Source organism: Pseudorca crassidens, chromosome 4, assembly GCF_039906515.1.
Source record: "Pseudorca crassidens isolate mPseCra1 chromosome 4, mPseCra1.hap1, whole genome shotgun sequence".
NCBI classification, from domain to species: domain Eukaryota; kingdom Metazoa; phylum Chordata; class Mammalia; order Artiodactyla; family Delphinidae; genus Pseudorca; species Pseudorca crassidens.
The window spans coordinates 51964253-51980814 of record NC_090299.1 but is presented as its reverse complement, the minus strand read 5'-3'; the positions used below and the strand labels follow the sequence as shown (position 1 = coordinate 51980814).

At 43.3% G+C, this 16562-nt stretch overlaps 1 protein-coding gene across 2 annotated transcripts in view; it reads left to right on the top strand.

Moving 5' to 3' along the window:
• SEL1L3 (SEL1L family member 3) overlaps positions 1-16342 on the top strand; it is a 97402-nt gene extending 81060 nt beyond the window's left edge. The window contains exons 19-24 of one of the 2 annotated variants that reach the window (XM_067735668.1): positions 14-98; positions 1213-1322; positions 5793-5920; positions 6758-6860; positions 6943-7015; positions 15175-16342. In XM_067735668.1, the coding sequence (XP_067591769.1) occupies positions 14-98; positions 1213-1322; positions 5793-5920; positions 6758-6860; positions 6943-7015; positions 15175-15314 (639 nt within the window). In that variant the 3' untranslated portion in view covers positions 15315-16342. Of the gene's footprint in view, positions 1-13; positions 544-1212; positions 1323-5792; positions 5921-6757; positions 6861-6942; positions 7016-15174 lie in introns of those variants that run through there. The other variant, XR_010942952.1, reaches the window with a different exon arrangement.
• Positions 16343-16562: the final 220 nt, after the last annotated feature.

Sequence of the window (16562 nt, the reverse complement as noted above, 5' to 3'; positions counted from 1 at the left end):
TTCATCCCCTTAGGACCTGGCCAAGAGGTACTTGGATGTTAATTGTGTTTGGAGATACTATAATTTCTCTGTTTTTCAAATCGATGCTCCTTCATTTGGTATGTATAGAGAAATGGGTGCTAACTTGAAGAATTGGAGGCTTTTAATCTTTAGTAACAGGGAACATCTAACAGCTTTGTGTGGTGTAATATTTCTAAACAATTAAGAAACAGAGTGAAAAATCTCGGCTATTAAGATCTTCCCTAAACTCTGCTCTCAATCTCAAGCAATACATTTCTCTTCATCCATTGTCTATCGAATGCTTGGACCCATCATTTCTAAGGAATCAGCGAGAATTCAAAAGAAAAAGCTATTCGGGAGAGATTCTCTGCGCCAGCCTTTTGCCTTTTTGCCCTCAGATGGATTCCCTGTCTTCCTGGCTCTGCCCTGTGTGATAGAGGGCTGACCTTCAGTAACTACAGTTCCCAGACTCCTTTGCCCAGTGACATCTGATTATTTTCAGCCAATGGGAGGCGCTGGCAGGAGATTGCAGGGTAGGAGGAGGTGAGAAGCCCAAGTATTTCTCCCCTTCTCTCTGCTTTGGGCTGTGTCTCTGGCAATGGCTGCATTTCCATGGTTCCAACTCCTGCCTGGCCGTCCATCCTCTGTGGTCTCAGCTGGCCCCCAGGCCTAGGAAGGTAGTGGCTTCCTGCATTGCTAATCTCTGGGTTGCCTACTGTTCCGCATTTGCCCTTTCAACTCTTCCAACACCCTGGTAACCAGTTCCCAGTGTTAAAATCCCTTTTTTGAACTACCTGAAGAAGATTCTATTCTGATTGGACGTTGAGTGATACATACACTCAAACAAAACTTTTTCCTCAGAGGAAAGATAACATATATGGCTTAAACAGAGTAAAGAAATACACATCAGTCATCAAACCCAGGCAGCAAAATCTCGGTGCCCCAAACAACCTTGGCTGTTGGGGCTGTGATGTTGCAGACTATGATTCTCACAAACAGACCCATTTAGGAGAGCTACCCAGCGAAGCAAGAAAATGTGTCTAGAAATGGGAGTGCTCAGTGCAATAATCTTTTTTTCCCTCCCCACGTCAAGGAAGCCTAAAGATGTACCTGTATCCAGATTCGGGTGGGAAAAACTCGCAGTCATGCAAATGGACCAATCATTTAAAAGGTCGGTCTGAAATAAAACCACTTGTCCTTTTTGTCCTGCAGCGTATTTGAAAATGGGAGACCTTTACTACTATGGTCACCAAAACCAATCACAAGACCTTGAGTTGTCTGTGCAGATGTATGCCCAAGCAGCGCTGGATGGAGACTCACAGGTAAACGGCGACAGAAATGAGCCCCTGGTGATGCTTCTTTGTGAGGTTGCAAAGTCACTTCTCATCCGTGTTCACGAGCCCCTCACAAAACCTCTCTGAGAACACTAGCCAGAATGGCGAACCTTTATTGAGCACTTACTATGTTTCCCCTGCCATTCTCACAGCAACCTCGTGGGAGTGGGGATAATTAGACCTATTTTATAGTAAAGAACATCAAGATTGTGACAAGGTGATAAGTTGCTCAAGGCCAGACAAGCAGGTAGTAGGTGAAGCAGTCAGAGCCTAAACCCAGGTCTCCTGGCTCCAAACCCAGGAGTCTTTCTACCAGATTCCATCAAACTAGCTCACCAGGTAGGAAGGAACTCAAGCAATTGGAAGTGGTCAAAATGGGAAGTAGTTTGCTTGCATAGCTGAGCCAATAGTTTAGTGATAGGACTTTGCTCTCAGTGACCTTTTTTTTTTGGGTGGGGGAGACTTCTTATTTTGGAATATTTGTAGAGTTATAGAAAAGTTGCATAGCCACAGTATCATTATCAAACTGAGAAATCAGTGTTGGTTCAGTACCATCAACTACATTTCAGACTTTATTTGTATTTCACTAGTTTTTCCACTAACATTATTTTTCTGTTCCAGGATCCCACATTGCATTTAGTTGTCATATTTCTTGAGTCCTCTTCAATCTGGGACGGTTTCTGTCTTTGCTTGTCTTTCATGACGTTGATACCTTTGAAGAATACTGGTCAGATATTTTGTAGAATGGCCCTCGGTTTGGCCCTGTCTTCTGTTTTCTCGTGAATAGACTGAGATTATGCATTTGGGGCAAGGATAGCCCAGATGTTATATGTCCTTCTCAGCGTATCATATGTGGTGTACATAGTGTCACTATGTCTTTTTATTGGTGAGGCTGATCTCAATCACTTGGTGAAGGTGGTTTCTACTAGGTTTCTCCCATGTAAAGTTAATATTTTTCTCTTTCTAATTTGTAGATATCTTGGGGAGATAATTTGCAATGATGCAAATATTTGATTTCTCCTCCAACTTCTGCCCACTGATTTCAGTATCCTTCAGTAAATCTTGCCTGCAACAACTAACTGTAGTGTGCCAATGATGGTTTTCTGTTTCTCTCCTTCCTTCTACATTTGCTAATTGGACTTCTCTTGTGAGGATCTCAGGGCTGTTTCGTGATGGAAGCTGGAATAGCTGTTACCCTCTTATGCCACAGATCTCCTGTGTGATTTGTGATCTGATCACAAAGCAAAAGTTGGAAACTCATCCCTATCTTAGTCTTTTTTTTTAAAGGAGGTACTACTTTTGCTTTTACCCCACATCTTTGTGCCTTCACAGCTATTTGTATATGGCAAGCCACTCAATCACTGACTCTTTGTTTTCTCATGTGTGAACTGGGGATAATAATAACATCCACCTCATAGGTTACAAGGATTAAATGAGATGTTGGACGTAAAGCACCAAGCCCAGCACTGAGTATGCTTAGTGGATATGATCTATCCTTTTATTATTTCTTCTGGAATGAAATAGGAGTTGGTACTAAAAGGATTTGCTGGTGAGCCAAACTCCGCTAGATGATTTATGTTGTTACTCAAAATTAGGCCTGGACCTAATTTTTTTTTTTCAGTTCTGATTTTTAATTTTTTCACAAGATGATGTTTTAAAAACGTTAAAGAATAGTTTTTTTTAAATAAACTTATTTATTTTATTTATTTATTTTTGACTGTGTTGGGTCTTTGTTGCTGTGCACGAGCTTTCTCTAACTGAGGCGAGCGGGGGCTACTCTTCGTTGTGGTGTGTGGGCTTCTCATTGTGGTGGCTTCTCTTGTTGCGGAGCACGGGCTCTAGGCACGCAGGCTTCAATAGTTGCAGCACGCGGGCTCAGTAGCTGTGGCTCGCGGGCTCTAGAGCACAGGCTCAGTAGTTGTGACGCACAGGCTTAGTTGCTCTGCAGCATGTGGGATCCTCCCGGACCAGGGCTCGAACCCATGTCCCCTGCATTGGCAGGCGGATTCTTAACCACTGCGCCACCAGGGAAGCCCAAGAATAATTTTTAAAGAGAAAACAAATCAAAGAATGCACCCACAGTTCCATGTCAGGGGCTTTCTTCCTTTGGATTTTCTTTCTTTTTTTTTAATTCCTTCAGTCTTCATGTCCCTTTCTAGTCCCAGCCACAGGCTAGTGGGTCTCTTTAATGGTAACTAGAGCACACGGGCCACTTGAAAAATCTGCTTCTTCTCACGTATTGTAGGAATGGGTGCATTCTATTGCATGGTCTCTGTAATTATTACTCTTAACTGCTGCCCCATATCCTGCTGAGCGGATAGACTGTCATTTATTGTTTTATCTTTTAATGGACATTTATTGTCTTGTTTGCTAATTTATTGATGGATTTGACACATGTTTGTGTAGTCCTGCCCTGTCTTAGACACCGCTTAGTGGTGGGGACGCAAGATTAAAAGATAGACAATATTTTTGCCTTCATGGGATTTATAGTCCGTTAAGGAAGACGTGAAGGTCATTTCCTATTGTGTTGCAATTATAGCAAGTGCTACCATGAACATTCTCATGTTTCCATCTTTTACCTCCGTTTGAATAATCTCTTTATAATCTGAGGGATGGCGTTGCTAAGTCAAACAGTCTAAATGGTTTCATGGTTACATAATAATAGTATATTGCCGATTTACTTTCTGAAACTGTTTCCCAGTTAATGTATCACCAAGCAGTGCTTAGTATAAAAGGATCACTGAAATCTTGTCAGCACTGGATGTTTTCGTGACTTAATTTGGTAATTGAATGATTATAAGTTGCTCCTTGCTTATTGTTTCAAATTGTATGTATTTGACTACTACTGGGGATGGACACTTTTACATATACTCATCTATGATAATTTACCCTTTATATTTTCTTACGTGAATTCTCTATTCTTACTCTTTGTCTGCTTATCTATTGGAGTTTTGATATTTTTAATTTAAATTATAATTAGTTCTTTATACATTTGCCCAGTAGATAATGAACCTTAAGCTATTACAATGCATACAAATATCCCCCTAGTCCATTTTCCAATTTATTTTAATCTTGTTATTTTTCCATTGTTCAGAGACTTTAAAATTTTATAAAGTCATTTTCTTCTTTTCTTCTAATACCTCGAGTTTTAAGAGAGCCTTTCTTTCAAAAAGTGGAGAAACAGTCTGTTTTCTGCTTGTGTGTGTGTGAAATTTTAAGACACCTAATACTTGTATCTATTTAGAGGTTATTTAGCAGCAAGGTGGAACTTAAGATTTGAGGCTCTGAATCCCGTCTGCTTACATTTGAATCCCCTTTCCATCTGTATGACCTAGGGCAAATTCCTTAACTTCTCTGTGCCTCAGCTTCCTAGTAATAATAGTATAGAGGATAACAGAATCTATCTCAATTCGTTGTTGTGAGGATTAAGTGAATATATATATAAAACAGAACAAACCCTCATATATAGCATCACTCAGAAAATGCCAGCTGCTGTTATTTTTATCATGATCATCACATAGCCTGCTTGTGAGACTCCTGCAGTTTTACAACCTGGGGGATGGTGATTTTTATTTAGAATCAACTAAATGAAAGGAAGGGGAGGATATAAGTCATTAAAGCGTGACTATGCATTCTTTGAAGGGCAACAATTCAGTGGAATTTGTAAAGCCGTAATAATAAGTGACACATCATGTTTTGTTTATTTCTTGGTCTGGCCACGTGCTCAGCTCATGATGGACAGTGCATCTCCTCCAGGTCCTATAATAGTGTCCATCCTCTATGAAGCACTTCAACCATCAGGCTCTTAACTGTGTTATTTTACTGGACCTGCACAGCCCCGTAAGGCAGGTCCTACCTCTGTGGGTCAAGAACAAGATATATAATGAGAGGGAGGTGGGGAAGCGTACCAGAGTGGAGGGTCTGTACCAAGAGGAATCAGGTGAGGGGGTTTTCCTCGCTGCCCTAGGAAAGATCGGACAAACACTTGCACGTTACTGTGCGCATCAGAGGTCCTCTCCTCTTAGAATGTCAGCCCCGAGGACACACACAGCCACATTTGTTAGAATTCTGACATACCGATGGTGACCCAGGGTATAGTCTGTGAGTGACGGACACTGCCTTTGAGTCGATATTCTGGGTTTGTTGATGATACAAGGGCACGTTTTCCAGCGAGTTCTGTTTCGAGAGAATGAACAGGAAAGGACAGATTCCCCCGGTGGCTGGCTTCTGAGCAGATGGGACACAGCGTCCTCTGAAAGCCTCCTGGTTCTTCTGCAAATAAGTTCCTCAGATGCATATATTTATGGAAACAATTCATCAGTGAAGATGACAAAACCATCTGGCTCTAGGGACTGAAAAAAAAAAATCTAGAGGTTGTAAAAGTTTACATTCTGATGAAGTGTCCGTCTAGGCTTTATTATAAGGAGTGAATGAGTTTGGTTTGTGGCTTCTTTTCAGGGATTTTTTAACCTGGCCCTGCTAATTGAGGAAGGTGCTATAATCCCACATCATATTTTGGATTTCTTGGAAATTGACCCGACTATCCATTCTAATAACATCTCCATCCTCCAAGAACTGTACGAAAGGTGAGTTCAGAGCCTCTTTAATACTGTAGCAGCTGGAGGAACACAAGTGGGTGGTGTTTGCTTCTTGGTTAAAGTTAGCCTTGGTCTTATTTTCTTCTTCTTCTTCTTCTTTTTCCCCGATACGCGGGCCTCTCACTGTTGTGGCCTCTCCCGTTGCGGAGCACAGGCTCCGGACGCGCAGGCTCAGCGGCCATGGCTCACAGGCCCAGCCGCTCCGCGGCACGTGGGATCCTCCCGGACCGGGGCACGAGCCCGTGTCCCCTGCATCGGCAGGCGGACTCTCAATCACTGCGCCACCAGGGAAGCTCCTTGGTCTTATTTTCTAATGTCAGTGGTTATAAAGGGCTCAGGATTTGTTCTGATTAGAGAACACTCAGCTGGACCCAAACTTAATTCCCTTTTCTAGTATCTGAGGATTAAGATATAGAATGTGCTTGATTTGAAGTTAAAATGCTGACTAAGTTTTTCCACGAGAGTGGAAAAAATAAAGTGTCCAATAAGATGATGCTTTTCTGCAAGATAGGGAGGCATCCCAGTGTCTGGACTTTGGACACAGACACTCACATAAAAGTGTTCCTTGGCAGCTCCTGTGCTACAAGGGCCTCCTGGACCTGTCTTTTTATGAAGGACAAGACTGGCCTTTTTCTGAGATGTTTGCCAGGATCCTAGAATTTCAGCACAGGCTCACACCCCTCAGAACTGGTTTTATTTCTTTTTTCTCTCATTTTACATGTGCTCATTTGACCCAAAGCAGAAGGATGTGGGTTTGAGGATCTGCAAATATCGGTCGTAAGTAACGCTACCAACGTTTGGCAACACTGTGCTTTTTGTCTGCAGGTGCTGGAGCCACAGCAGCGAGGAGTCCTTCAGCCCCTGCTCCCTGGCCTGGCTTTACCTTAACCTCCGGCTTATCTGGGGTGCCACCCTGCACTCTGCCCTGGTAGGAACTGTCTCCCCTCAGCCCTGTCCTCATGGTCCCCACCCTTGGTCAGTCATCTGATATGTGCTTTGGATGTTTGCAGATCTACTTTCTGGGAACCTTCCTGCTGTCTGCATTGATCGCCTGGACCGTGCAGTATTGCCAGTCTGTCTCAGGTAAAGATTTATAAAAAGCCAGGGCAATATAAAAAATGTAGGAGGGACTTCCCTGGTGACGTAGTGGTTAAGAATCCTCCTGCCAATGCAGGGGATACGGGTTCGAGCCCTGGTCCGGGAAGATCCTACGTGCTGCGGAGCAACTAAGCCTGTGCACCACAACTACTGAGCCCGCATGCTGCAACTGCTGAAGCCCATGCGCCTAGAGCCCGTGCTCTGTAGCAAGAGAAGCCACCACAATGAGAAGCCCACACACCGCAAAAAAGAGTAGCCCCTGCTCTTCATAACTACAGAAAGCCCGCACGCAGCAACGAACACCCAATGCAGCCAAAACTAAATAAATTAATTAACTAAATCTAAAAAATCTTAAAAAAAAATATATAGGAATTCTTTTTCCTTACTAGAAAAATGACACTCTCCCTCCTTAGCCATTCTGCTTCCTTTCGTTAGGAGGATCGTTCACATGTGGTTACCCCTAGGGCTGTCTCGTAATCTCTGGCTGATGGAAGGCTCCAATTATTGTTACATTTTTCAAAGTAAGCAAGGATTTTTTAAAATAAGGTGCTTAAGAAATTGAACAAAAATGTCTTCTCCAATTCAAAGTACACCTGCTATCAAAACGATACCTTGTGTGTCTTAAAACCCAGTTCTGAGGCCCCCTCTAGCACGAAGTCTTCCTGTTTATCCCAGTCGAGGAATCAAATGTGTAAGATAATAAACAAGCACTTGTGATGAGTAAAAATACCCAGCCACTGAGATTCAGAGGGAGGGGCCGAGGGGGACAGTAGAGCCAGCAGTTAGTCTAGTGTGGATTCTACTAGTCACTATTTCTTTTCTGAGCTAGTGTAGGGCAGTAGTTAAGGAGATAGGCACCCCAGTCCTTTCTAGCTAGGTTTAGAGTCCAGGCTTAGCTCTTCATTAGCTGTGTGACTTATGGCCAGTTATTTCACTTTCCTGATCCCCCAATTTCTCATCAATAAAATGAAGTTATAATAGTAGCTACTTCTCAGGGTTGTTAGGAGAGTTCAGTGAAAAAAATACACATGACACCAAAATGTTAGCGGTTGTATTTATTTGGCATATAAAACCCTCTCAATAATGTTAACTGTCATGTTTATCTTCCCTATGAGATCATAAGCTGAGTCAGAGGAAGGCCTTGGTCCCATCATTTATGATCTCACACTTAGTAGGTACTGAAATTTGCAAACATCTCTCAGGGGAGAATCCAATTCCCAACCATCTTGGAAGCTACAGAAGGACAGAATCACTCACAAAGACCAACAGGGACATTTACAAATGGATACATTAGGGCTGGACATGGCATTTGAGCATCGTCACAGCCATTATTTGTGTAGCAGATAATGAAAAGCAAAAGAAGTGCATTTCAGCACAGATTTGATGGTGAGACAGAAGCCACTGTTCGGAGAGGCTAATACGGAGTCATTTTCCCCCATTTATCTGAGGAGGTTAACAAGGAACCACCAAAAGCCCTTCCAGGGCTTCCCTGGTGGCGCAGTGGTTGAGAGTCCACCTGCCGATGCAGGGGACACGGGTTCGTGCCCCGGTCCGGGAAGATCCTACATGCCGCGGAGCGGCTGGGCCCGTAAGCCATGGCCACTGAGCCTGCGCATCCGGAGCCTGTGCTCCGCAACGGGAGAGGCCACAACAGTGAGAGGCCCGCGTACTGCAAAATAAATAAATAATATTTAAAAAGCCCTTCCAGGTTTGATGCCCTGTAGCACGCCAGCTGGTAAGTTTTCCTGATGCAAATTCTGTCCCATCCCTAAATTTGTTCCCAGGTATAGCGCATTTATTTTGCATCTTGTCAGTGTTTTCCATTTCAAATTATCTTTGTCTTTTTTACTCTGTAGAAATATTGTTATGATTATTACAAATGCAATTCCGTTAGAGGAGCTGAAAATTGTCTTTCTCATTTTATGCCAGCTGGTAGCCATGAAAATTCATGGGCTGGTGGAATGGCTTTTATCAGAAGTCGTCGTTTTTTCCTTTTTCCATAGCTTATCAGTCCTTCCACATTCCCATCTCCCTGTCCCTCCTGCCTTTTGATATACTTTCCCCTTCCTGTGTATCCTTTGCTCTTTCACTCATTTGTTTTTCATTTTTTTCAAACTCTTTCACTTGCTTCTTCCTGTACATACCTCTTCCCTTCGGTGAGCATTGGAGAAGTCTGGATAGGATCTTAAAAATAATTTAATTCTATGCCCTTCATCTTACAGATGAAGAAATGGGGCTAAAGGAATGCCGTGGTCTGCCCAAAATCACAAAATAGAGTCCATGAAAGGATGTAGGGCAGCAGACTTCTGAACTTTTTCACACTTATAATACTCTAAAACAGTGGCTACCATCTGCCTCTGACCCACTGTCCCCTTACATAAGATGTATTTTTTAACACATTTTTTGGTACCTTGAAATGAATGACAAGTAATCTGCCTACACACTTAGTTTTAAAAATAATGCCCTAAACAGCAATATAAAGGAGAAATAAAAAGAAAGTAATTATAATAAAATAATATGTATTTCAATATGTAAATTCTAGCCCCGCACTTCTTAATTTCAGTGTGCACAGGAATCACACAGGGATCTGGTTAAATGCAGATTCTAAGTCAGTCGGTCTGTGGGTGGCCTCTGAGATCCTGCATTTCTCACAAGGTTTCAGGTTACATTCACGATGCTGTTCCACACACTTAGAGTCATAAGGGCATAGAAGTTAAAAAAAAAAAAGGAGTCTCCACATATTTCCAAAATGTGCCCCTACAGTGGTACATACCAGCCCTGTTAGGACTAGTGTTGAATTAAAATATGTAGTAAATTATTTTCCTATTTTTAAAGTCCTCCATATAAGTGCAAATTTGTCAATGACTTTGAAGTAAGAGGGTACTCCATCAGTGACTGGACAATGGGGCAAGGGGGATGGAAGCATAGAAAAGCAGCAGAGAAGCACTGCAGGGGTCTCTCAGCAGGCAGAATTTCTATCGCGGGCGTCTCTCCGAGGAGCTGGTGCCCGAGGTCCATGAGCCACCCCGTGGGAAGGTGACGGATGTAGTAGATGTTGGTGGTAACCCTGGCCGTGGTTAAGCCGGCACAGGAATGCAGCCTAGAGCGGAGACTGCCAGAGCGGAGAGGGACAGGATTTGAGAGTTAAGAGCCTCCCTTAAGGTGCTGGGTAGGAGGAGTGGGCTCTAAGTTAGGGATCTCTGTCATTTTGTGATTTGCACTTTTTCCAGTCAGTTGTTTCTAAAAACTAATGATTTATGGCCAAACCTTTAAATTGAGCTGTCCATCCATTTTGCGTTCAGCTCCAACTACCTTCATTTTCCTCCTGAGTTTATACGCTTTGTGATATATAATCAACACGTCACCACACTTGCCACAGTAAACTGTCCTGTGTTCAGAAGGCTAGCGGTGTGGGACAGTAGCTAACAGCACAGAGCGCTAAGATGCTGGCCTGTCACTAGCTGTGTGACCTTGGGCAAGGGAGGGACCTTCTCTGTGCCTTAGTTTCCTGTTCTCTAAAACAGCAGAATTAGTAGTACACCTGTGTCGTATTGTAGTTGAGAGAACCCAATGAGGGAACACTGAGTAAAGTATTTAAAACTCAAGAAATGTTAGCCCAGTAGCTCCTAAGGAGTAATGCCCTCTAGGGCATTTTACTTGCAATTAAAGTACGCTGACACCAGGTAGCGCCTACACTTAAAGAGCTTGGTTTACCTCAGTAAGTAGCAGACACCGCTACCAGAGACTAGCATGCTTTTCTATGCTATTAGACTCTTTCTAAAACATAAAGCTCTTTTTTAAAAAACAGCTAAACAAAAATACTGACTAGTCTAGCTAGCGTACCAAAACAAGTCCACAAAAAGTATTACGTATGCAAAAAAATCTCTTTTATTTCCTTTGAGGGAACTTGATTTTGATTCCTAGCTTGCATACTACCAGGCAGCTCAGTCTTTCTTGAAGCTGATGCCTCCCAGGGACGTGCAAAGGTCCCTGGGTTTTTGGTAGCACTAACTACTCAGATGGTCACCAGTCTGATAGCAGAATACACATTGCCCTGGGCCTACGCCATCCTTCCAGGTCCGTCGGCTTCGCAGCTTCTGGGTCACCTACAAGTCCCATTGTCTTTGCCAAAGCTGAGCACCTTAGCCTTTTTTTTTCTGCCAGGTCTTCCTTTCTCAGGTCGCTGAAGGGCAAGGTGAGGGCTCTGCTGGGGTACACCCACAGCCAGACTTAGCCACTTTCCCACACTCCAGAAACCTCCTTTCCCTGCCTCATTTCATCTCTTAAGCACTTTCCCTCTCCCCCTCCCTGTCAAGGATGCCAAGCATAATTGCTTTAATTGACCCAGGCTTTGGGAAAAACAAAAAATCCCAAAGTAAAGTACGTCTAGAACCATATCTCCCCTGAGACTGAAAAGACATGGAGCGTGGCTGGCTGCCTGGCGGAAGGTAAAAGGAAGAATAGAGGGAGAAAATGTAAAAGACCGCTTCAGAGAGAGTCCTGCCTTCCTCGTGTTATTGTAAACTTTGTGTCTAAATAGAATACACAGTATAGAGCAAGATCTGCAGAACTACCAGCTCTGGGCATGACGTGCTCACCTTTTAAACCAATGTCAGCCTATTCAAAACATTCATAATTTAAGCCAACTCATCCTTTTTGCCTAAGTGGTTAGCCAAGTGGTCTTTTAAAAAGAGTAAGATGATATGAACAAGATCAATTAAACCTTTTCCTACTCTTTTCCTGTCCTCTACATTTCCAGTTAATGAGGTACTAAAATTACAGTAAAATGTCACAAAGTGATACTCATGCAAAAAGCAGCAGCCTTAAAGTCAGAGTGATTTAATGGTGAGATGTTTCTTTTCTCCTATCTCATTACCCTTGCTGCCCTCCCAGTATCTTTACTCACAAGAAATGTTTAAATGACATGGATCTTATACGTGGACTGGTCCCTGCTGGATCCAGAGGCCCAAATGAAGTAGATTAGATCTTATTCATAGTATATGATTTCCAGAGCTTCCCTCCCTCACCTCCTTACCCCCCCACCACCGCTTCATCTTTGTAAATAGTCTATTATCTCTGGATTCACCCAATATATTCTCTCCTATTCGTCTTTCTTTTATGCTCCCATCTGGTCAACTGGCAAGCAGATATTTCCCCTGCAGTGGTCCACAACAGAGGTTGGCCAATTTTTTTCTGTAAAGGGCCAGATAATAGACATTTGGGGCTTTGAGGGCCATCTCTGTCACAACTACTCAACTTTCATTAGAGTGCAAAAGCAGCCATTGACAATACAGGAAAACAAATGATATGGCTGGTCTCCAATAAAACGTTATCGTGGACATGAAGATTTGAATCTCACATGTTTCTCACATGTCACAAAATAGTACTCTTCTCTTGATTTTTATTCAACCATTTCAAAATGCAAAAACCATGCTTAGATTGCAAGCCATACAGAAACAGGCAGCGAGCCACCTGAGGCCCATGGGCTGCAGTCTGCCAGCTCAGGGCCGGCTCTTTATCATTCTCACTAATGTACAGAAAATGGTCCCTCAAGCAGCAAATAATCCAAAAATCGCTTTTGACTCAGGAATAGACTGTAATTTTTGAAGCAGCACACAGATTTTCCTCATTACCTTGATTCTAATCCGGTAATCACATTAGGACAGATTCCAGGTGATCAGAGACAAAGAGGCCACTTTAAAATTATGACGGGCTGTTGGGGGGTTTGTCCAGTGATTGCAAACTGCTGCTGGAAATGGGAGAGTTCTCACGTGGATAATAACAAACTTACTGCCGAAACATCGAGCATTTTTGTTATGCTCTGACAAGAAGATTTCAGTGGTGGAGATGCTAATTATGCATTCCTTCTACATTTACACAGTGGCACTTTTTTGGTTTTAATCAGAAAACTGATTGCTGATTTATCTTGTTACCATGGTGATTTAAACATTTCCCTGAGCTTGAAAAGGAAAAATACGTGCCTTAGTACTTCATTAACTTCCTCAGAGAATCATCAGAAAGATAACTGTTAGGACCCAAGAAGTCTTGGACACCGTTTAATCCAAGCCCCTCAATTCACAGATGAGGAAACCAAAGCCTGTGAGATTCAAGCATTTTAGGACTGAAATGTCTGCCATTCTGTATCTACCCCTAAGTCACCTGTTAGTGATAGATAAATGAGACTTGCCCAGAACGGGTCTCCTGACTCCAGCAAATGGTCTTTGTGCCGCATCACTGGGTCTCATGGTCCCTGCCGCGGTTAGATCACCTGCCAGAGTGATGGCTTTGACCTAGAAGCGTCACACCATTATGCAACACCTGGGCCCCCTCCGCACCGCCACCACTATCCTGTTCTTTCAGAACAGTCTCTGGATTCACGAGGTTTTCTGTAGCTATTGGAAGGGGTTCCTTGGAGAATTCCTTTACATATTCAAAAAGGTCAGAGGCTTTGGAGCCCGTTCCGGAATTTCCTAGTATAGCCTCTTGCAGGTGGAAATCTTGAAGAGCTTATCTAGAAGTCAGATGGTCAACAAGTGATGGCATCTTCTATAGGTCGATACATTTCAGGATGGACATTTGGGAACCTTTAAGAATAGTCCCACCTACTGAAAATGGTATGAGACTCAAGGACTGCTGAGCTTAAGAGCACTGCTTAAAGGCAATTGTTCGCACAAACCATGGCCACTGTGCTAGCTGTATGTCACACACCCCTGCAGGCTGGTACCGCCGCTTTGCAGATAGAGAAACTGAAGCTCAGAGAGGTTAAGTAACTTGCTCAATATCACTCAGCTGGTAACTGTAAGGACCATGTGACTCTGGGCTTTCTGGCTTCAAAGTTTTGGCTATTTTCATAGGCTACTGGGGTCTAAAACTGGACTATAAAGCATCCCAGAAACAAACACCCCAACTTTTTCATCAGTCCTGCAAGCGAGGCCCCAGAAATTGATAAATCAGCACATTTCCATGGTAAACCAGGTCACTAGTAGTAAGAGCTAACATCTGTTGAGTACCTAGGCAAGCCAGACACTGTTCTAAAAACCCTATATACGTTAACTAATCTAATCCTTATAAGAGCAAAATAAGGTACAGATATTCTTATTTTCTCCATTCGTTAGAGGCAGAAGGAGAGTAGGTAACTTGTCCAAGGTCACATAACTGATAAAGGGCAGAGCAGCCGGGTCCCAGAGCCCACAGTCTTATGGACAGGATACTTCACAGCCTTAGTACATAAAGCAGGTGTGTGGGCCTCAGCACTAGTGATATTTGGAGCTGGGTCATTCTTCGTTCAGGAGGGGGGCTGGCCCAGGCATTTTAGGACGCTTAGCAACACCCCTGGCTTCTACCCACTAAATGCCAGCAGCACCCCATCCTCCAGCTGTGACAACAAAAATGTCCACCGACATTGCCAACTGTCCCCGGGAGTCGAAATTACCCCCACTTGAAAGCTATTGCCATAAAGTATAAAACTTTGTAAGCTTCCCTAACCTTTATTGTGGTTCAGCCTCCTTACTGAATTTAGGTTGAAAAACAATTAAACCTAGTAATTATGTTTTCTAAAATGTATACACATTTACTTAAAGAATTCAATTTAAATCAAATTTGGCATATCATCCAAATGGAATCAGAATGTGAATAAAACCAACACTCTTTCTGATTGATTGGTGTAATCCAGAGCTTGCATTGCATCAATACTAAGTGAAAAAAAGAGATATGACCATAGGAAACATAGACCAAGGAGTTCCTTCTTTCCTTCCTTCCTCCCTCCCTCCCTCCCTCCCTCCCTTCCTCTCCCCGCCTTTCTTTTCTTTCTTCCTTCCTTCCTTCCTTCCTTTCTTTCTTTCTTTCTTTCTTTCTTTCTTTTTCTCTCTCTCTTTCTTAATATTTACACACCCCTGTAAAGTCACAGAATAAATTCAGGACTTAGAATCCCAGAAATCTTTGCACATCTGTTTCAACCTACCATTTTATAGGAGGGGACACCAAAGTCCAAAGAACCTAGATAATGGGTCCAAAGTTGCTCATCCAGTTAGTGCCAGGACCACTAGTCTAGAAGCGTCTCTCCTGGCTTGCAAGGGTCTAGGTGTGGCTGTGTGTCCTGCACGTACTGTTTTGAATATTCAGCACTTGTGCATGTGTCTCTGCAGCCAGTGGTTCCCATCCGACACCAGCCCGGGCTCCCCGAGACCCTACTGCCCCTGCTGCAAGTCCAGCTGTGACTCCAGCTGCAGGCGCCTCTGCTCAGGACCAGCCCACTGTCACCAGCAACCCGGAGCCACGTGGGTGAACTGTGCACTCCATGTCTCTCCAGATGAGAGAGAATCCTTTCAACAGCTGGTATTGGATAGCTGGGGCTGGGGCATTATACACCTTAAATGTCTTGTCAACTGGATGTGAATTTTGCACTTGGTGTCTTTTTTTTTTTAAATCAAAGAAATACCCAGAGCAGACAGTGGTTATACCAAAGGTTATCAAACAAATACAAGGAGCATCCTGATCACAGGGACATGTCGGGGAGGTTAAGCGGGTCACTGCGGATGTCCATTTCTAATGACTGTGTGTATGGGGGAGTCAGAGTGTGCCTTGTGGCATATCCGAATCCTTATACACTGAGATGGATTTTAAGAATCTTAGCCCCTTGTTCATTCCCTATTATTAAAAAACAGAAGATTGTGACTTCTCTACCAGTTAGATAATATTTGGTGTGTGTGTTTGCCACTGCCCTACCCCTCGCAGTCCCATGGACAGATTTCCATGTGACATCCAAGACCCAGCAATTCTAAGGCACCTTGAAATAATGGGTTAAGGCTGGAAATACAGGGAAGGCGATGGCTTTGTAAATTGGGTTTACATTTTTCTTCTTGAATTTTTCTAGGGCTGTAGTGCTTCCGAATCATTTAATGACACTGTTGGATATCGTTTACCTTTCAATTGCAATCCATGAAATAACATTTAGAAAATTCTTAGTATTTAGGTCTAGTCTTTTCCATGAATTGCCCATTAGAATAGACTGGCAGCAGTGGAATACGCAGGAAACAAGCCTTTAGCTCATAGTCTCATTCCCTGCCCTTTATGCCTGCCTGCGTCTGCATAGGGGCGTGTGTGTGTATGTGTGTGTGTGTGTGTGTGTGTGTGTGTGGGTGGGTGGGTGGGTGGGTGGGTTGGGGGGGACGGATAGAGAGGGAGGAAGGGGAAGAGCAGACTGTCTACGCTGTATGCTGCTAAGGTAGTAAATAAATTGCAATACTGTGGGTCCAAACTACTCTTTGCACTACTTTAGTTACAGTAGCAAATAAAAATTATTTTTATACCATTGTCTCCTGGGAAGTGTCTTTATTTCCTTTTTCATAATTACTGTTTCCTTTTTCATCGTTACTGTTGTCATCACACAAAGTCCTAAGGTCCATGCATTTTCTTCAAGGAGGCAAAAAATGTCCCCTCATCAGAGGGATTAATTCTGGTAACCATTAACGTTTCCGGATAGAGAGGTGGCAGGAGGCCTCTCTCCCAGAAGCCCGAGCTCAGGGTCTGGCCC